Here is a 22,601-nt window from a genome sequence, read left to right as displayed (position 1 = left end):
TAGGTATGTTTGGCACAGTTGCAATAGCAAATATATTGCTATGATAATAGAAATATGAAAGTAACTATTACCTGACTTCCCTGATTTTGAAAACCAGTGCTCTATATCTTACCTTTGCATAATCACAAGAGTAGTTTCCAAATTCGAGCATGGTAACTGAGGTAGCTTTAAGTAATTATTATTTCCCAGTGAGAATATTATTCAAGTTTACATTATAAAATGCCTTCTATCTATATAAATCCCAAAACATTTTAAGGACTACTCAAAGCAATATGTATGACACAGTAATTGCTTTACCAGATACTGAAATCAAAGCACCTGTCTGAAATGGTGATGCCATTTGCTGATGCTGTTGCTACACAGCAGGTTTGTGAGAGTGGATATGACTTAGCAACTGACACCAATGAGCAATCTTGGAAAGCAGAAAGTTATAATTCATTCTAGAATGAAGCTCTAACTTGGATAACACACCTTTTTAGCAAAAGTGTCACTAAATCTGGTGCGTTCACATGTTCAAATCCTGCTTTTCATATTTCCTCTAGAAAGCAATGAATTCAAACACTACCAGTGGTTCCATAAATATACTCCTGAGAATACTAATGGATAGTAAAAATAAAAGAAAGGAGTCCAATTCACAGGTCGCAAGTCAGTTCCCATAACTATCTTTAAAACATTTAAAATTTCATTCTTTTTTGAAAAAAATATTTAGACATTTCCAAAAGCTTACTGCTTATCCCATGAGTACTTTAAATATTTTAAGGGATGGAACAAATACTGCGCAGTATGCACTGTCTTCCAAATTTAAACAATGGAGTATTATGATTATAAAACTATGGAGAAAACATTTCCTTGCACAATAAAATAAAGTGATTCTTCATTACAGGAAAAACATAGCCACAACTGCAGTATTCAGAAGCGTCAATCTCACAAAAAATATTTATTAAGTTCTGAAATTTGTACTGTAGCCTTCCAGGGGCATGCACATTCCTTATTCTGCAGTTTTAAGGGAAATACCAAAAAGAACTAGGAATTAATTAAATCACAGAGGTTCAGCATAATGCTGAAAATAACAGCAATAATAAGAGCCCCCAGTTTCAAGGTATTAGAGAAAAGCATTAAAGCTAAAAGAGTATTAATGTAGTCTATATACAAAAATGACACGATTTGTGAACATTACTGAAAAGTAAATGAGCTTTTTTAGATGTTGTTGTGTATATAACTCTGGTGGTAGCAAACTACCTTTTGGAACCCCTTGTTTGCTTGTATCTTAGGTATCTTAATCATAAAGTTGGCTTAAAAATAAAGATAAGAAATATATACATATTTTTTCAAAAAGTTGATGAGATTCTTATGCCCTCAAATGTTACAAGAGACTGTGCTTCATGGAAATTGATCAAAAGAGTAATCAAGTTTATTCAGTTGAAAGAGCAGCAACAGAATAATCAGTTCTGAGTTTGTTCTCTTCTCATTCCCCCCTCCCAGCAGAATATAATATAAAAATACAAATAGGAGATTTTTCTCATAAGAAGCATTTACGTATTCAGTCTTTTTATCCCCATTTCCACAGCCTGTAGCACACATCTAAACTGGAACAAATTATTGAGTATATAGAAGACTGGGTTTAAAAATCAGTTCTACATTAATTAGACTAATAATGTGTCCCCTCTTACTACCTACATAATTTGTATGGGTAAGAAGTATTCTGTTTTAAACGTTCTTTTGGGTTCAGATATTTAATGAATAAATGTAGCCTACAGAATATTTTTAATAAGAAAGAGCGATATAATTTTATTACCATAAAACCCTAAGTTAATCTTTGCTAGTGGAGACATGTAAGAAATCAAATAATCATTTCCAAAACAGCCCTGCCACTTTGCAAAGGTGGTTTATCTCATGGCTTAGGTATTAGAATGCAATTTTAAAGACTGCTATTCTGCCACAAATTTACTATTTGATCCATAACAGTTATTTTAGTACTAAATTCCTCATCATTACAAAAATGATACATAAAGCACAGTTTTTTTTTTATTAACTTACTTTCCTATTCAAGCAAATTCTACTTGTGTCTTTTTAAGTTTAGTTAAATGGGATCTTGGAATAAATGGGATCATCCTTCCTGAGGTCAGAAAGTATTATCACAATTCAATTAAGATATACAAATGTGGATCTCTGAAGAACTTACAGTTGATATCATAAGCCCTCTTTCCAAGATCACAACATTAATCTCTAAATTCTGAAAACACTCATTCCATTAAAGTCATGTTACAAACTACTCCCTTCACTTAAAATCAAAAAGGCCAAATGATAACAAGTGATAAAATTTGTAACTAAGGGGAAACACCACTCAGAAAACGATCTGAACTGAAACATCTGTTGAAGAGCAACAGTGAGATAATTACTTAAGCAAAACATCTACAATTAAATTCACCTAATTAGATGTCTTCTGGAGTCACGTTAGTGTTTACATTAAATGTAGTACATATTACCACAATAAGCGATAGCTATTGCAAGAAAGCATTCCCTCAGTGCAGCACTGATGTGTTTGATACTACTCTGAATTCAATAAAACCAAACATAATTTCACTGTATAGAATTTGCAATAGTAAATAAAAAAAAAGAAAAAACTCACAGTAAGAAAAGTGTAAATAGCATAGCACTTGCTAAGCCAAGACTCTAGTTAGTGAATTTTCTGTCAACAATATCTAAAGGTTTCCAGACTTATGAAGTAAAAAAAAAAAAAAAAAGCAGCCTAGTGCCATTTATGTTTTGCATTCAAAGACATCTTTACCAGTGTCAGTGTGTACACTGGCTTCCAGCAAGAACAGCGAGCTACTTTTTCATCCCTATACTTTAAATTTCTTCCTCCTCATTGGTTTATTATGTACCTCCAAGGTCAGAGGAAAAATAACAAAAACAAAATCCATCAGATTTTAAAATATAATTAGCTATGCTACTTTATATAGATATATAAATATATATTTTATATATATATTTAAAATATATATAAATATATATTGACAATGAAGTAACACAACAGAATGCACAGTATATAGAGCAGAACAGCAAGGTCACAGGCTGCAGAAAGTGAGGATTTGCTCAAATGCAGCAACCATATACAGAGAAATAAAGAAAACAAGCTACTTACACTTAGAAGACCTTAGGTACACAGAAAGCTCCAACAAAACACCCTTGACCCCACTGCCAACCCTTAAATGAGCGGGAAGGAATGGATCCTGGCTCCACCCCTTTTAGTCACTCAGGTACATTGAATGCACCTGAGCTCCCCTGGGTTGGCTCTGTTCTCCTACCAGGCGCTCAATTACTGTTTCAAGCTGTGAATTAGCATTTCCTCTACAGGTGGCCAGACTGTATAATATACTTTTCAAGAATACACTTCATTTCTAAACACGTAGTTGGGAATGTGGCCCTACAGATTTATTGATTAGATATGAAAATATTTCACTTGAATTTTCCAGAATCAATAAAAATGCCATTGCCTTTGATTATTGGCAAATATTTTGAATATGCTATATACTACAATTTGTTTCTTTACACATTACCACCACGTGTTCATATAGTAAATGCAAAAAGAAGGAAAAAAATAGAAGACTGCCAGCTGTTATTGTAACGGTTTCAAAGCAATGTGTTATTTCTGTGGGAAAATCTTAAAATGCTTTATAAGACTATGTTTTCTATAAACATGTACACCGTTTGATTTATGCCATTTTCAAAATTCAGTTCATGTTTTATAAAAGAAAAAAGAAATTTCTGTTTGTCAGTAAATTATTTTATCAGTGACTGCACAATGACAATCACTAAGGAAAACAAAGCTCTTAGCAAAGTGAAAGCTATAATCAGAGAAATGCTTATTTAATTTCTATGTGCAAATACACTCCCAAAGGAAGAATTTACACATTCATTTCTGAGGACATCCAAAATATGACTCTTTTGAGGAGATGTTTAATAATGCTATAATTCTCATGGTGTCAATTAAGATTTGTAGCAGTAGTTCTTACTTCAGCAATCATTCTGTTAGTGTCACCCAAGAAGAGCAGGTTTAGGGCTTCCTCTTCATTGCTTGCTTGCTGAAGAGATAAGTTTTTCAGATGAATGTTCTGGTCAGGGTCTTCCATTATTGTCACTTTTCTACATGGAGGAAAAAAAAAAAGAACAGAAAAATAAAATTACTGCACAGTTATCCTTGTTCTATACTTTCATTTTGATTTCACCAAAAGGTAACAGATAAAAACCCAAAACAATTAAATACTGAAATCATCAAATGATCAAGACAAACTTTAAAGGAAATATTTTTAATATAATTTTTATTGTATACTATCAAATCTTTTTTGTTCCCTTATTATAAGTGTCCACATAAAAAAAGAAAATATAAAAACTGTGCCTGTTAGAGGAAACCTTAGAAATATTTTTGGAGAGGGAGAATAAAATCCCAGGAACAAGACGGTAGATGAATCATCACAAACAAATAATGAGCAGGGGGTCTGTCTGACATTGCCACAGTTATTAAGCACTATTGATGCATAAAACATAGCGTAACATAGTCATGATGAAAAAATAGGTATAGAATATTTCAGGACCATTACACCTGTAGGCAATACAATTCTAGTAATTTGCATTTTTTCAAGACTATTTCTCTTTTAATTCTTCTAACACTGCTAAATAAAAATGTAAATGATTCTTTTATTTCATTAAAGGCAAACTACTAAAAACAGGATGTTTTTATTTCCTCTTAAGCTAGAAATTATATTAACTGTAAGTCTTCAAGCCTTATAATTCAGAAGAAGGAAGTTAAATGTAAATGGCATTAATCACAAAGATGGTGTAGATGCTCCATTCTCGAAGACGTTAAAGGTCAGGCTAGGCCAAGCTCTGAGCACCCTGATCTAGCTGTAGGTGTCCCTGTTCATTTCAGGGGAGCTGAACTAGATGACCTTTATGGGTCCCTTCTAACTTGAACGGTTCTGTGATACAGCAAAAGCTCCAGAAAAGGTACTTACCATCACTGAAACTCCTTCTTGTTTTCTAAACAGTCTTTTTTACATATATATGTATATATATATATATATATTTTTTTTTTTTTTGTGAATCAAGTAAGTGAGACTTGTTAGCTTTACTATGTACCCATTAGGGTCTCCTAAGCCTGTGCAGTCTATAGTGTCCAAAATAGAAGTGAAGTAGTTGCATTACTGAATTTGGAAAGCTCCCAGAGTGAAGACAATGTTAAAAGTGTAGTACACAAAGTATAAAGATGAATTACACGCATCCTTCAAGCTGAATAACACATTCTGAGACAACCTGAAGGAACATAGAGCTATTTTGAAATTTAAAAAGAGTTCTATGTATCAACAGAAAAAAAAAAAAAAAACAAAAAACAAATAAAAAAACAATCATCAAGAAAAAAACAACAAAGAAAACAAAACAAAAAGACAACAACTTGTTCGTGTATGTACTTAAGTATATAAATGCATGTATATTTCCTATTCCTTGAGGTTAACCACAAGAGGGAGTACAGGGCTTAAGTTTTTATCTAGATATTTCTTGCACATTATTTACTCCAAGCTACTTCAAAAACATAAAGGTTTGATTTTGCTCTGGTATGTTTGTCTTCTTTGAAAAATGTGTAGAAATAAATTATGCAGCCAAGCAGTATTCCATGGTATTACTCTTAATAATTCGGGAAAACAGTGTTGATTTAATATGAACATTTGGGATAGTTCTAAAACTTCTAATCAGACTACAGTTTGTCTAATAATTTCCAAACGATGAAGATATTAGCTTGGACAAAAAGCCTTGGAGGATTAGGATAAAAAGGAGACAGTAGGAACATCACAAGACATCGACAACTTCCTATAAAATAGCCCTCCAGCTATTAGGAGGATTTCCAGATGGAAGTCCAACTTTGTACATCTTAAGAAGCATCTGTTAAAACTTTCTCAAAAAGACAAGTTCCAAAATGATATTAAAATTATTTATTTTATTGTGCTATAAAGTTACTGTATAATATGATAGAATTTTATATAGCTTACTGTATATTAATGAAATGTTTAAATTTTGTAGTCCTAACTTGGAACTTGAAGTGGAAAAGCTCTGTTATGCTATCCATTATGACTGAAAGAAGGCAGAAACAAGATTTTGTTTTCTTTATAAACAAAGAACCTTTCCATTTGGCCTAATGCATGGAATTTGTAGAAGATTAGGAAACCTGTGGGATGTGACCAGCATTTTTTATGCCATTATTAACTCAGGCAATTTCCTACATCAGCTGAGCTGCCATTAATACAAGAGAGCCTTACATGAGTACTTTCATCTATGAAATTCCTGTTACTGATAAATATTGATAAGGTTTAATTTCATTAATTGATAGCATCTTATCAGTTTGTGTAACAAAAAATCCATTCTGGGTCATTCAGTGCTGCATGAACTCAGGGCACCCAGCATCTGAAGGGATGAACTCACTGCCTACATTCCTCTCCTTATTCAGTTTTATTTAAGCAGTTACCTTATTACACTATTTGTTGTTAGGTCTTTCTTACTGAGATGCAGAAAAAACTGCACCACCTTTTTCTCACCTCCCTCTGGGCCAGTGCAGAACAAGTTAGAAGAATAGAGATACAAGATTAATAGTTCATCTATGAATGAAATAGAACTGTTAGAATTCATGGGCAACTGCAATAATATAATTCCTAATAAAATATTTGTTGAATGACAAAGTTTTCTTTAAAAGTAAATTCTGAAACAGGACAGCAGTAATCTGAAGTGATTTAATTCACTCATCAGATGATGTAGAAAAGTCACCTCAGAAAGCATTAATTAACTTCTTCCTAACCTTCCTATTGGTTTTGAGATAACATAATGTCATGTACATAATTACGTCCATGTAATATGAACTGACATTATTTTACACATTTGAAGTGCATTTTTTTTTAATTGTAATGAACAATCTTTGAAGAACTGAGAAGAGCTGTCTGCTCTCTGTCCATTTACAAACAAGAAATAACCACCGAAGAAGGGAAAGGCTGACACTGTTGAATCTAGAGTTTGGAGACAAGCAACTGCCAAATTTGCACCAAAAATTAGCGAGAGTGAGTAAAAAAGATAAATTTCACTATACGTAGAAAACTGTACCTTGAGCCTTTATGATTTTGTGTGATTTTAGTTTTTGTTTTTTTTCTACTTTTTTTAACACGTTAAGCAACACAAGGAGTATTATGCTCATCAGTTTGGCTTTACTTGTCATTAGTTTAGTAGTATTGTAGGCCCTTGGAAGCAAGTGAAGAAATAGAGGAGTACCAATTATTTGAAGCTGTTGAATGTGGTAATTTAGAGTAATTGAAAATATTTTACACCAACTCCATGAAACATAACAGTTCTGCATGTTACTAATGAATAATATCATCACTGATATTTGAATAATTTAATCAATTAATAGCTTAAAATCTTCATAGAATCATCTTGTATGCTTTATGGAATTCTGTTTAATATGTAGTTCAAAAAACTCATCTTTCTGAAGCATGAGCAAGGAATGGATTCTCAGAGCTTTCAATGGGATGCAATACAAAATAGTTTCGTTTTCTTGTTTCAGTTTGTAGGTTTTTTGTTTTGTTTCGTTTCTTGAGTTAACCAAAATCATACTAAGTCATATGCATTTCAGTATCAAAGGAGATTTTATAGCATCTTGACACACAAATGGGAAAACACTTTGGATGGCTGACAGTTCAGATTAACTGCTGTCCAATCTCCTTGTGAAAGCAGCTCAATTACTGAGGCAGACTGTTATTTTAAGGCAATCTAGCATTAATTTTTGTTCATCTTCACATTTGTGTCACCTGCCATAAACCGAACAATCAGAAGTGGCGAATTTTCAGTTGATATGATTTAATCTATCACTTACTGTTTTACAACCTCAGCATTTGTTGTTGTGTTATTATTTAGTGCTAGGAAAAATTCAAGTTCTTTATATATAATACAAATCAGTCAGGAAGAATTTATAGTGGTGGGTTATAACAGAAGTTAAATTGGTTTGATTCAGTGTCCTAGAGCTACATAAATCACAAATAAACTACATAATGGGGAACCTGTTAGAAGAGAAAGCCTCTTGTAAAATCTCAGAGCTTCTGAAAAATTTTCCTAATTTGGACAGTCCTGGAAATCATTTATAGGAACAAGAGACAGCAGTCAGAATTCAAATACTCTTCTATCAGCTATTCTTTATAAGAGTAGCTTCATGCCTTTTATGTATTTGAAAGCAACTGTAATTTCTATTTCCTGGTATAAGCATGGAATGGAATTGTTGATATTAAATTAAACTTTTACATTGTAATTAATTATTTCAACTGAAGCTGCATGTGAATAAACTGTGTTTCAGCTATAGTGTCACAGAATTTAAAAAAATCAGTTTTGTAAAAAGAAAAAATAAGTTACAATTGCAAGCTAAGGTATATTGTACATTAAGCATTAGGATATTTCAAAAGGTAACTTCTATGGGCTACATGTAAAATCATGACAAGAAACATTTAGAATATTTTTTTTTTTTTTCCCAGTAAAAGTTTACAGAGGTTTAAAACTCCTTTTGGAAACATGATTGTGTTAAAACTTGTTAAGAAGCCTGACCTATATAATATCTTCTTTTTGTGAATTTATAATACTGTTACAGTGCAACTCGTGAAAAGATTTGCATTATACAAACTTAGAAGCTCTTTCAAATTATGCAAACTTGCTATATATAGTGAATATTGTATATTTAAATTAGACCGAATCCAGAATTTGCATGGCTCCAAATAAAAATAAAAATAGAAGTAAAATAATAAAAAAACATATATTCAGTGAAAGTATATAAATAGATACATGAATAGATGGGATTCATATCTATATATGTACACATAAAAACATAGAAGTATACAGTCTATTCACCTGTTTGCCCATTTTTCAGGAATGTATTTCCAGAAAAATAGTGACTTTTTTTTATTTTAAGAGCCTCTTCTCATCTAGCAGAGCCTTAACTATTTATCACTGTTGGCATGAAATTTAATAGATTAGCAAATATACAAAGGACAGCTGCACGCAAAACACTGACATCAGGAATTGAAATTCCAAAACTAATCATGCAATAATTAGATACAATGGACCATTTATAATTTCTGTCATTCAACTCTACCTCAAAAATCAATACCGTTTTCATGCCTTGGTTTTCAAATATCATCAGTGAGTCTGTTGTGCAATTTTTAGAACTTATTTCTATGACACAAATGTCATTCCTGTGTTTATAACTTCAGTTGAACTGATAAATAATGTAATCATTAACCTAGAGTTCAGTAAGCAGAATTACCTACCCTTGAAGCAAATTGCATCTATCCCCTGTCTTTTCAAGAATATGGATAACGAGCATTCCAAAACAATCTTCTTACCTACTAAACAAACTAATATTTTGTTTCCTCCTCTAAATATAATTCTTCAAAGTTTTTCTTGTATCTTACACAGTTCGAAGAATATCAGCCTGTGCTGATAAGATTTACAAAGAAAAAATGCATTTGGCTTTTCATAGTTCTTAAAAGCCTGATGATCCATGGTAAATTTTAACAGGAAATCATGCTTAATATCACTCCTTTCAGTAAAATTAGCAAAAGTGTTTTAAAAATATATATTCCCACAAAAACTGTGCTTTCAAAGAAAACTGAGTAAATTAGATTCTTCTGTACTTTGCTTACTACCAGTAAAATCCTAAAAGGTCTTAAATACATAAAATTCTCATTAAAACAAATCAAATATATATATCAGGTAATAAAAAATATATTTTAAAGTCTGCGAAACTACTATTTACTTTGTCATTTACAAGAATATATACAAGCAACTAAAATATATCTGATCAGTAACTACACTTTCATGTAATTCCTAATCATTTTAGCTCATAATGTTACTATTTATTTCTAAAAGTTTAACTCCTAAAATATTATCTTAAAAAATAAACAAAAACATCTTACTTCCTTACTAAATTTACACAGTCTTAAATATAAATGATGAAGGTATATTTTTGTTTCACAACACATACTTTTTGACAACTGATGTACTGAATTGGTAATAGCCATATACTAGGTCACTCTGAAAGCAATGCTTCCTATTTATTTACAGGGAAGCTAAAATAGATACAAAGAAAAACACTGTTTGATAGAGTAAATTCTCACCTACAAAACACTCCTTTTCAACATAGTCACCACTGTTAGCTATGCATTTTTGACAGCAATGAATAAGAGCCTGCACGCTATGCTCATAAAAATCCGCACTTGGTGGAAGTGACCCACTGTTTCACAGCTGCTATGATGACAGTGTTGCAAGGAAAACGTTGCCTATTCAGCTCATATAGATGGAAGTGAGAAGGGACCAAACCTGGACTATACAGTGATTGTGGCAGGACAGTCCAGACAAGATTAGCAATGTGTCCATGGTATTCAAACTGGCCTGGCATTACTGTACTGTAAAGAAAAAGGTTTTCTTCTTCTCTGGCCTGACTTCAAAAGTTTGAACCTACAGCTTAGTCAGTTATGATGTAGCTGTCAGAATTGGTTGGTCCAGGTTACAGGAAATCCAGAAGGATAAGCCCTTTCCCATCCAAAAGAGAGCATACATCATTTTAACAGCTGAAGGTTGTGTATTGCACATTTTATTTGATAGGTAATTCAGACATTACCACTCCATGGACTTGCTTTGTCTGTCTCATAGTGATGATACTGTGTTTCATCACTGATGGTGATACAATTCAGGAAACAGTCACTTTCAGCCTCACATTGGTTCAATAAACCCTGACACACTCACATACAGTGTTCTTTCTCTTCCCAAGTGAGTGTCTGTGGGACCCAGATTACCATGTTTGTGACCTAAAAACCATTTTTTACTATCCTTTTCCAAGCATTTCTAAATGCTAGCATTACATATACATTGCATCTGACAGAGATTTCTGTTTTTCTTGACTATTTTCTGCATTTTTTTTTACTTACGGCAAATCTTCTAATCTGGAAGCTTCGTGTCTTGGGTCCAACAGATCATAACCACATTCATTGTAGATTTCTAAGTATGAAACATGAGTTGTGTAGACCTTGCTGTTATCCTAGATAAGAAAGAAAAGAAAAGAAAAATAAAACAACAACAAAAAAAAAAAACAGCAGTGCAAAGACAGGGCTAAAAGTACAGATGACAAAAAAAGGAGATGTTACTTATGCTACTTATGCTTTCCTGCCAACCTGTAAGCTAAAGGTCAGTCAGAAACCAAATATAAAATTCTTTCAAACATAACATTCAGAATGCCTAACTTAAAAAGTTATTTATTTATTTATGAGTTCTGGAAGCGTATCAGTTCATAAGGGTCTTTTAGTTATTAGAAAAAATAATGTAGATGGATAACAAGAAAGATCTCAGGGGAGAGTTAAGACTAGATTTTTATTTATCATTTGTATTCATTTGGTTCTTTTTCATTGTTTTTAACTGTTGAGATGTTAGAGTATACTTTTAGTATTTTAAAAATTGTCATTACGTTCTGTCAAACACAAAGTATGATGCCATGTTTACTGTACAGAAAGTACATAAAGAAGCTGCTAAATTTAGTTTCACTTTTCATTTCCAGGGCACAGTAATCCAGAAGAACTTAAAGCTAAACTGTGGTCAGGTTTCTGCTCCTATCTTTTTCTTCTTCTAGGTTCAATGGCTTTTTCTGCACAGGAAGTAACACAGATTTTTTTATTCAAAGAAGAAGAGTACAAGATTTCAAATTCAGTGTGTTACAATGGTCTTTATAAATGGCTTAATTAATTTTTAAGTGCAAAAAGGACACAAAATTTTTCTAGGGCACTTTGATTTGTGTAATCACAAAACTGTTTTGAGAATATTTACTTTCCTTCCCAGCTTCTGTAGAGGTAGAGTTGTTGAAATGTAGCATTTATAACATTCTTTTTACTTTATGGATTCATCAAAATGTAAGTTTATAGCTCCTAGGTTTAGTTTAATTACCACACTAGAGTAACGTGTTTAACCTTAAGAGCTATGTCGAATCTCACAACGATTTCACAGAGATGACAGTGGTAGAAAAATCTTCTGCGGAGTATTAAAAACGGTTAAAAAAAAAAAGAAATAAGAAATAACTGGGAGAGAACTATAAAACTCAGAAATATTGTAAGATGAGGAAAAAAGGAACAGAGAATGAAACAAATATTTCTTGTACATATTACTGGTGAAATTTTTTGGTCAAGCCACATCCATATTTACACAGGTGGAGTGACTATCCTCCATTAGCAGTTCACAATTTTAGCATAAAGCACATACAAAAGTAGCTTTTAGAATATAATTTATTACTTTTGAAAATGTTTTTCTAGTAACTACTAACTTGTCATTATGTTCTGATTCTGCTTTAAAAATAGACCAGAGGAATTTTTAAATTTTGATGAGTGCATTAAGAAAAAAGAATAACAGTAATAATAATAATAAATATCAATGACACTTTTATTATTTGCATAATTTGATCATATGTTAAACATATATAATTATATTAAGAAATGGGCCTAGTAATAGCCACTTTCGATTCAATTACATGGAGTGAATCAAACTTTTATTAGTAATATTGCATTCACATAGAAGCCTTCCATACAAGTGCATTAATTGGAGTTAAAAGGAGAAGGGCAGCGAAAGAGAATGAACTCATACCCATTCTCTTTCAAATCCTTCATTACTGACTTGATTTTTTTTTCATAATAATTATGTTTAGCTGTCAGTAATATATTATAGCTGATAAATAATTACATGAAGTACCAACATGCGAATGTGCTGAATTACTAGCTGAATATTTGAAGTGTACTTTTTTTGAGTACTCATCAGAAGGAAATTATGTAACTTATGAAGAGTGAAAAATATGGTCCAGCTTTAATAACATATTGTTGGTTTATCGTTGCATAGGAATCAAAACAATGTTTGTATGATATGCATGTGATGCAGTGCGTACAATGAAAAAAGACAAGGTGAAGCAGCAAAGATAAGACAAGCAGAACTGATTATGTGATATGAATGTATATAACAACAACTGAGAAATAGTGTGGTTTAAAAAATAAAGAAATAAAAGCAACATCCATCAATATCTGTTGCCTCATTTTACTGCAACAAGACAGGTAACCAACATTACTAGCAGCTCATTATTGTATAATATTTCATGTAAAGCTACAAGTTTTCTTCAGCATTACTGAATTACTAATTTTAGGTCTTTTTTAACAGTATTATAAAAATAGTACTTCAAAATAGCATAGGTAAGTATTTTTACACCAGTCATTTAAATAAGAAAACCAAGAAATGCAGAAAACAATCTCCCATACCTTCTGCAACTGATCAAAAATGTAAGACAGGGTCCTGGGAATGATGCCTCTGTCACTATAACGTTCAGCTCCTCCTGTGATTGTAAACGTTTTGCCACTACCTGTCTGACCGTATGCAAAGATAGTGCCATTATATCCTGCCAAAGCACTATAGAAAAATTAAAAAAAAGTGATAATTAATATTCACAGCATATTTTCTATGATCAACATTTTATAGAACCAAAATGTAATTAACAATAATTCTTGAATACATAGCAGCTGTCTTCAGTAATGCAGGATCACATTTCAACATATTTATTTCAGATTCAATAGAATTTACACAGCCTGAAATGCCATTCAGATGTGATCATCTTTTTTCAAGCCTCAAATTTGCTGAAATGCGTAACAAAAGCCTATATAAAATGTTTTCCTCTGTAAACCATCAAACTGACATTTATCTGATTTCCACTAAACAGGAGAACAAGAGATAGGTTGAAAAACAGTAGTTCAGCTGCACACTTGGGAAGAAATGTGTACAACTAGACTACAGCTGACATAATTTTCATCAGCAATGGCTGATGCTACAAAATTTTCATATTATTACACAATAGATTTGATTCTGACTTTTAGTCCTGAATTTATTTTAAAAGGGTGTGTATTTAATGCTAAGAAAGAAAAAAAGTATTGCCAAATTGTGGTAATCTAGATTGCACAAATGAGAAATGGGTGCAATTTGAGAGAATAATTCAGATTTTTTTCTCTTTTTATAGTGGCAAAGTTTCTTGTACTTTTTTAAGGAAAGACTCGTACTTTTCCCAAGACACCACTGATGAGCTGATGTCTGAAATATAAATGAAAATTTTCACTTTTCCCTTGATATTAGAAGAAAAACTTCATGTATATTGTTTAAAATTATTAATGATATTCATAGTTGATGAATATTTGTTTCCCTTGTGCTGCACTGTCTCAGAAGTTAAAAATCTATCTCTGCATTTCTAATTCTTTTCTCGTTAATTGTTGTAAATGGCCCTAACCTTTTAAAAGTATTCTAAGTGCTCTAACATCCTATACTTCACTCTGACTAGCTAGAAACAATGAGGTAAAAATGATAGATGACATAATTATTATGAATTTTCACTTGTCTGAAAATAAACAAACAGAAATTGAGTAAAGTAGATCATAATTCTAATCATTTTTGAAATATGTTACTGAAAGTAATGCACACATGGCCAACCAAACAAGTCACAAGAGTCTATAAGATAAAGAAATCAGAATAGAGAGTGCCAGGCTTTTCTCCATCCTTTCAGTAGCCATCATTTAAAAAACTTTCCATAGACTTGAATTTTTCTACTAAAATTCCACTATCTCCAGACAAAATATATGAAGAAACATGAAGAACATATATGAATAATAATTAAAAAATAATGAAAAGGCATAAAATAATCAAGAAAAAAAATAATTTCATGATGAAACATATCAGAAGCAAAATCTACTCTGGATTTGGTTTAATATGTTTAAAGATATACCCATTTTGTATAAAGAAAAAGAAATGATAAATCATTCCTGTGCATTTTATTTATAAATAAAAAGGGGTAAACAACCATTGTATAAGATTATAAAAAAAAAAGCTACATATAGATAACTGCTCGTCTGGCGCCACAAGAAATGCAAGAGTTCCTCAAATTATTATTTGAAGGCCTGAGCAGATGCCAAATTGCTTATTTTAATTTAATCCATTACAGTAGGATGACAGAGAAAAAGAAATGTTAAAAGGAACTACAACCAACGTCTGCTCCCATAGACCAAAAAGCCCACAAGACAGCGTATAAGTGTATTTTAGACTCCAGATGTTAAAAATCAAAACAATTGTTATTAGAAAACACCTCATTCATTTATCTTAGGAACTTATATGCCCACCCCCACAATATCTGAATGCTGAATACAATAATTAGCTGTCAGAAGGTAGAGGATATCAAAAGAAGTTTGCAGATGGCAGGTTCAAAACAAGCAAGAGGAAATTATTCTTCATGCAAAATACTGTTAAGCTATGAAGTTCCTTGCAGTGGGATGTTGTGGATACTGAAAGTTCACACAGGGGTCAGCAGAGACTAGATTAGTTCCTGAAAATGTTCTCTAATGTTGTCTAAAAGCAGAGAAATTTTCTATCAGAAAATCCCTATACTAGAACTAAGCAGGGGCTAACAGAATACTAGGTGAAAGTAGCTCTACATGTTTATTTTTTTCCTTAAGCACAGACTGTTAGTTATCCAGTAAGAGAGAAAATTAAAATTACGTTGTAACGCTGTCCCTGCAAGTGTAGTGGTCTAAGGACAGAAGAAAAAGCAGCTATTTTATAGAATTTCTATCTTGTGTTAGACTAGATGATATGACTGTGTGAAAAAAAAAGACTAGATTCAGGGTTTCCAGAAAATACTGCTATGTTAAAAGAAGACCTTGCCTCTTCCCTGACTGTGTTACTAAGCAAAATCTGTCAGAAAAATTCTATCAATTATCAGCTACAGCACTTTCTAGTATGAACTCATCTATGAATATAATTAAATATTATTGTTATTTTCCCTCATGTTAACAGTTAACTTGCACTTTCTAACATAGCTGTAATTAGTGGCAATTAAAAAACAAAAACAAAACAAAACAAAAAACAACAAAATGTGTAGTGGAAAAGCTAATAATTCATTAAAACATTCAATGTAGACTCTTGTTTAAATAAATGACTGCTACAGAGCCATGTACTTAATGGTGGAAGGACACAAAATTACTAAATAAAAGCACAATACAGTAGTGTAACTCACACAGGTAATTATGCTTAAATTGATAGATCCATTATATTTACAACTGGTTAACATTTCTCAAGTGAGAAATTTCTTAAGTGGAAGCTAGAAAATTTCTAGTTGGTTATAATAGTTCAAAATACCATTCAGTACTTTGTTCTGGAATATCTGAGACCACGTAGAGTAGTGATAGTACTACTCTGTGACAGTAGACAGAAGTTGAATGCAGGTTGAGGTTGTTTTGTTGTCAATCATTTTCATTTACCATGATGAACAATTTTTTTTCTATTCAAAAATTTTTTTCTGTAAGTCCATGAACACAGTACTTTGCATTTATTTCTGTCCTTATTGTTAATGAGAGTGTGAGATAGCTTGTGCCTAAGTATCACAACTCTGCTTCATCGACTGTTGCACTAGGTAAGTTTTGTTGAATCAAACAAAAGAGTCACTATCAAATCACTTTCAAACAGAAATATCACTTCTTGATCATTCCGAGAAGTGGTAGTACAAGAGGCAGTTTTTGCATGTTGCAAGAGTGAAAATTCGAAGTACGATGAAAATGCTCTTCAGTGAGAACTGGTAAGCCTTGGGACTGGCGCACAATCAGTTGTAGGATCCCCATCTTTGGATATTTTCAATTTGAGTAGTTTGATCAAAGTCTGAAGCTATCCTCGCTTTGCTCATAAGGTTGGACCAAATGACTTAGAGAGAACCCTTCCAAACTGATAATGCTATGATTGTAAGAGAGAATTTTTTAGCAGTAGACAGAACTCACACAAAATGATCAACAGAGGAATGGATTTGTAAAAGATCTTTACCATTCCTTGAAAATGTGCTAAACGATTACACCATGTAAACATTTTATAAACACCAGTACAACCATCTTTCTCAGGGAAGTCAGAATACTCTGACCCCTTTTTTGTTACTCTGAACTTCAAATAATTAGGAAAACAAACAAAAAAAAATCTGAAGAAATAGTGTGACCTTTCTCTAAGCTTTTGACATCAGCAGGTATTAAAAACAAATACAGAAATCACATCTTGATAGTTGCAAGATGAAGTCAATCCAGAACCAAAAGCCATTACAGCAACACTGAATGTGAAATTTACGTAAAAAGTCTTGTTTGCTCTGATAATTCCTATTGCAAGACGTATTTCACAGTCTTTAGAATGATGTAAGAGATCCATTTTGAAGATGTATTTATGGCTTCTGCCATTTTTATTATTGTTTTGTTTTAAAATGAAAAAGTTCAGGGTGGAAGGTTTTTACCAAGTTTATCATGTAAATAAATACAAAATTTTAAATGCTTAAATAAAAAAGGCTGCACTAAATATGGCCTAAATTATTTGAGTGTCTGTATGTAAAAGCAATGCCTGGGAATCAGAAACAAGCTCTGCTTTTACTTTGCTTTTACTAGTTTATTTCAGATTAATCTTGTTATTTCAATTGGAGCTCTGAAGCCTCATTTTAAATGACTAGTAATGTGAAGGTGGGTGTTCTCTCCATATCTATGAAAATAATGGACTACTGAAGAAAGTGGAAAACATTTTGATCTTTAAATCTTGTCAGCCTTCTCCGCATCTCAGCTCTTGCTGACTTTAAATGTTTTACCAAAGACCTTCTTTTTCCTTTCCGCTATCTCAGTAGTTCACAGTTATTTTATAAAACTAACAAAGAAATATATAAATAAATCAGTACAATACTGTCAAAAACAGCTCCCAGACATGATGCTTATGATGAAAAGAAGACAGAACATAATTTGCAGGATCTGGAAAAGCACTTCTCAGGAAAAAAAAAAGTCTTCACACATAGTCAGTATTTAGTTATCTTCTATCATTTGGTAATGAGATTAAAGTTCCTTTTAATTAAAATAAACAAAATATTTCCACATGACATTTCTTCTTTATGTTTTTGCCAGATTTGTGGAACAAATCTAAATCGGTAATGTCTCATATTTCAAAAACAACACTGATTTCCAAATATGCATGTAAGTCTTTCTGAGAGCTCAGTTCAAGTTTCCACTGACACTTTAAAAGAGCTTTCCTAAAAAGGCAAGCTCAAATATAATTTCTTATTTTAACTAAAATTCTTAAATACATTTAACATTTCACCATAAGCACTGCAGAAGATAAGTATCACAAAAATACTATGAAATATCAAATTGTAACCTATAATAAGCAGCAATCTTGAACAGCCCTGAACTTCAATTTAAATAAAAATAAACATGACTAATAGCTGCTTGAGATTAAAGATTAGTGAAGTTTTCACTTTTTATTAAATTTCAAAATCTATAATCATTCTTACTTCAATTTCTCAGAAAAAAAAAAGTTATATTAAGCTACAGTTTCAAGCTGACACCCAAAAAGCAAATTTATTTTCACTGTATATAAATTCCACAGATATTTTTTCTACCAAAGGCACTCGCATTAGCAATAACACAGTTGTAATGCACATTTGTCCGCAGGTGAGCCAAGCTACTACTTCCCATGCTTGTATCACAGATATATCCAGGCCAGAATAATAAATTAGCCATTTAAGCTTGCCTCTTAGTTAGTAAACAATGATAATATTCCAAGAAATTCACAAATAACACAGTCTGATGCTTAAATCTTACCAAAATTCCAGAAAATAAATAAATAGATAAATAATGAAAACCTAAACAGGAAGATAGAATCTTCGTTAGGTTTATCACTTTTATGAGTTGGACCAAATGACCTCCAGAGGTTTTCTTCCAATCCTAACCATTCAATGATTCTGTGTTTCTTGGAACTATAAAAAATATACTACATAAAATATACTATTCTCGTGCAAAAAAGTGAGTTTATATTACAGAAAAAAAGATAACTATACATGGATTTCTATGCTTGCACAATAAAAATTACTACAATATCAGTGCAATTTTAGGAGTTAATGATGCAACCATACCATAAATAGAATTCTCAAGGTGTTTTGTATATCTCCCAGATTCAGACATGTCAGTATTCAGAAAATCAATGCACTGTTATATTGAGACAAACACTTGGTAGCTCTCCTCCAAGTAATACAATGAAATCTATTTTTGATCCTGTGTTACCCAACTACTATCAAGAACAATTACATACCATTCGGCCACTGGTTTGGCAATGCTGTCAAAAACAACATCTTGCTTTGCTTCTTGATCAAAAATTTTCTGAAATCTGAAAATATTAAGCAAATAACAATTGCTCAGAATCTTAAAACACTACTTGATTCATAACTGTGCTTCTAATAGTCAATGTTTACATAATTAGGCTTACATAACTTATTACAATGTTTTCCCTGTAGTCTTACCCACAGCATGCTGTTGTACTATTGTATATAAATAGTCTGTACACAGAGCTGCATTGAAAAGATCTTCACAATAAATTCCTCTGATGAAATGATGCGACTTTGAGAAAAATAATCCTCATTTTAGATGTACCAAGAGAAGCAGTGTTTGTAACTGGCACCACACTGAAACCTGGATAAACAGATTACTATAACCAAACACAGTTTCTTAGCAAAATAGACAGGCTTTTTTTTTTAAAACAGAACAAAACAAAACAAAAAACAAACTAGTTCCTTCATTCTATTCCACACTTACTGTAATAATCAAAGGAAAATGTTTAACTAAATCCTTCATATATAAAAGAACTGCAACTTTCATAGAGAATCATATAATATTTGAGTTTGGAAGGGACCAACTACTACAATTCCCCTACTCAAAGAATCAAGTGAAGCAGTGTGCTGCCCTATCAAGTTGTATTATTACCATGTATGGAACATCAACAACGTTTTTGGGCATGTCATTGCATCATTTGTTTACTTTCTGTAACAGAAATGTTAAGCCAGGGCTTGAACCAGTGATTGAGCACCTGGTAGGAAGGCAGAGCCAACCCAGGGGACTTCAGGTGTGTGCAATGTACCTGAGTGACCAGAAGAGGTGGAGCCAGGACCCATCCCTTCCCAGATCTCATTTAAGGATTGGCAGTGGGTGAGGGTGTCTTTCCAGAGATCCCTGTATCCCTAAGGTGTTGTGAATGTAAGTAATGTCTGTCTTTTATTTTTGTATTCTTAGCTGTTGCATTTGAGCAACTGTAGCCTAGGACCTTGCTACTCTTCTGTAATTGCTGTGCTTTCTATTGCATTACATCTTCACAGTAATTTCTTTCTTATGTTTGAAAGGCATTTTCTGCATTTCAGTTTGTGCCTTTTCACTCTTGTTCTCTTACCAGGCATCACTAAGAAACATCCAGTTCCACCTTCTTTTTTTCTCCCTGATCAAGTAATTAGTCATGTTGGGAAGATCTGTTTCAGATTCTTTTCTTTGTGAGGAGTCCTAGCACTCTGAACCACTCCTAGTATGTCAAATGATCCAGTCCTATATTTACCTCTCCTTTACTGGAACCCATAACTGGACACAACAATTCAAGTAATTTTCTGCAGACCTGCTTTGTAGCCAGTCAATCACAATCCTGTACTGGTGTATGTGTTTTTATCTCTCTAGGAGCAGGATTTGCCATTTCACTTTGTTGAACTTCATGAGTTTCCTACTACCTTATTTCTCCAAATTTCTCTGAGTGGCAAGATATTATGTCATCTTCCCATCTCAGTTCTGCACAGCCTGCAAATTTACTGAAGGTGAACTTGGTCTCATAATCCAGGTCACAAATGAAGCTTTAAGCTTAGTTTTCATATTAATTACACCATTAGTGATAGGCCACCAGATGGATTTTGTACTCCTGCTGATAACTGATTGAGCACACAATGAGCTCAGCTCATTTATAATATCCTCCATAGTGTACTTACATAAACTCATCCCTCGGTTTTCCTTAGCTGATGTAAAATGACATCAGGCTAAGCAGCAGATGTTCATCTGTGGCTCTTTTAATAGCACAGAAGAACGAAATTTAATTGATTTGGTATTAAAAACAGTTTAGTATTACTTTTAAGAATATCTTTTTTCAGAAGTGGTTATACATCTAGGATCCTTCAATTGTAAAATACTGTCTCTACTTTTTTTACAAAGATAAACAATTTGATAGTTCTGGTACTAATTTTAAGTTTCAAAAAAAAATTCACACTCTACTGTGATGGTTCTGTCTCTTTCAACACTTTTTTGAATTGCTTTGGTTGTATTTGAAGCACTGTTTTTAAACAATGTTTTACATAAAGGCACTTTAGTCAGTCTGTGCCAAGTAATGAGTTCACAGGAAAACAATAGTGTTCCACTTGCTTTTCATCAGCAAATTCAAAACAAGCTGTAAGAGTTGAAGACTTGATAGATTAAGGTGGAAATACATGGTGGTATGCAATGGATAGGCAAAATACCAAACAAATGGAAGCAACTTTAGTGTTTATCAAACTCATTCAGATGCAGAACATGATACCCTGAAGTGTTCTTAAGGGAAATGTATGAATATAAGGCTACTTCTACCATAACTTAATGTTAGGGATAGGTTTTTTCTCTGTGATTCTACAGATATGTGACATGACAAAAGTGAGGCTTTTACTTACGTGAACTTGTAGCTCTCTCGCTTATTGTTGACAAAGCCATCTGCTACATCACGTGGCACAGTAATCTCCACACTGGATGCAGATTTCTCATCATCAACAGAATAAATCTAATGAATGAATATGAGTTAAAAAGTAATTTTAGCAACAGAACAGCACAGCCCTTAGATACAGCATGGCTAAGGAGTATTGTGAAACAGCGTAGCAGGGCAAAGCACTTCTGCCTAACTTGAAATCCTGAGCAGTGGAAAAGATCTTTCTCTAGCTTTTATTCCACAGAACAAGTACATGGGAGGGGTCAGCTTGTTGTCACATAGACACTACAGTAAGATGTGAGATAGAAACGCAGTGTTTGACACAACTGCTTTAATACCTGAACTGTTACTACTGAACAAAGCACAGCGAGAAAGACGCCTCTGAGGGATATTCAGGAACGATTCTACCATCCCTTCCTGTAACAGTGGAGCTCCACGTTCTCCCCCAGGGCCGAGAGCAAAATATTCAACTGATAGCTTAAATCCTGCCGCGGCTCCCAAGTTCCCGCCGCACGCAGGCCTAGACAGCACTGAGCTCCCCTCCTACCCCCGCCTGCTGCCTCCTGTCCAGCGGTTTCAGTCGCGCGTACACCCGAATAGTTTCCTTCACCATCGCGGCTGGGCGGCGCTGCCTGGGTGGCAACAGTAACCATGGCACGCTACCCAGCCTGCCCTGCGGCGGGAGCGCGCTGCCTGCCGCCCTGTCTGGGAGGGCAATTAGTGCAAGGTATGCGTCTGCGTGTGATGAAAACGTTTGTTCTTTTAATCCGGTAGCAGGAGACTTGAACTAAAGGTTCCGCTGGGCGAATAGAGGCTGCAGGTTTGTAGCTTTCGGAGGGGTGATAGTAGGACCTGGTTATTCTGTGAAATGGTTACCAAAAAGTTAAAACAGGAGGTGGAAATGGATGCTCCTCTACTCTGCCCTG

General features: G+C 33.2%; 1 protein-coding gene across 1 annotated transcript in view; it reads right to left on the bottom strand.

Annotated features, from left to right (window-relative positions):
• KIF6 (kinesin family member 6) overlaps positions 1-22,288 on the bottom strand; it is a 118,123-nt gene extending 95,835 nt beyond the window's left edge. The window contains exons 1-6 of the mRNA XM_065755329.1: positions 22,223-22,288; positions 21,644-21,750; positions 19,231-19,305; positions 13,362-13,509; positions 11,007-11,116; positions 4,017-4,146 (exon numbers count right to left, since the gene is read on the bottom strand). Of these exons, the coding sequence (XP_065611401.1) occupies positions 4,017-4,146; positions 11,007-11,116; positions 13,362-13,509; positions 19,231-19,305; positions 21,644-21,750; positions 22,223-22,288 (636 nt within the window). The remainder of the gene's footprint in view (positions 1-4,016; positions 4,147-11,006; positions 11,117-13,361; positions 13,510-19,230; positions 19,306-21,643; positions 21,751-22,222) is intronic.
• Positions 22,289-22,601: the final 313 nt, after the last annotated feature.

Source organism: Cyrtonyx montezumae, unplaced genomic scaffold, assembly GCF_038088225.1.
Source record: "Cyrtonyx montezumae isolate F1298 unplaced genomic scaffold, pur_monq_1.0 scaffold_0, whole genome shotgun sequence".
Lineage (NCBI taxonomy): Eukaryota > Metazoa > Chordata > Aves > Galliformes > Odontophoridae > Cyrtonyx > Cyrtonyx montezumae.
Note: the sequence above shows the minus strand (reverse complement) of the source record. Positions and strands in the feature narration are given on the sequence as shown.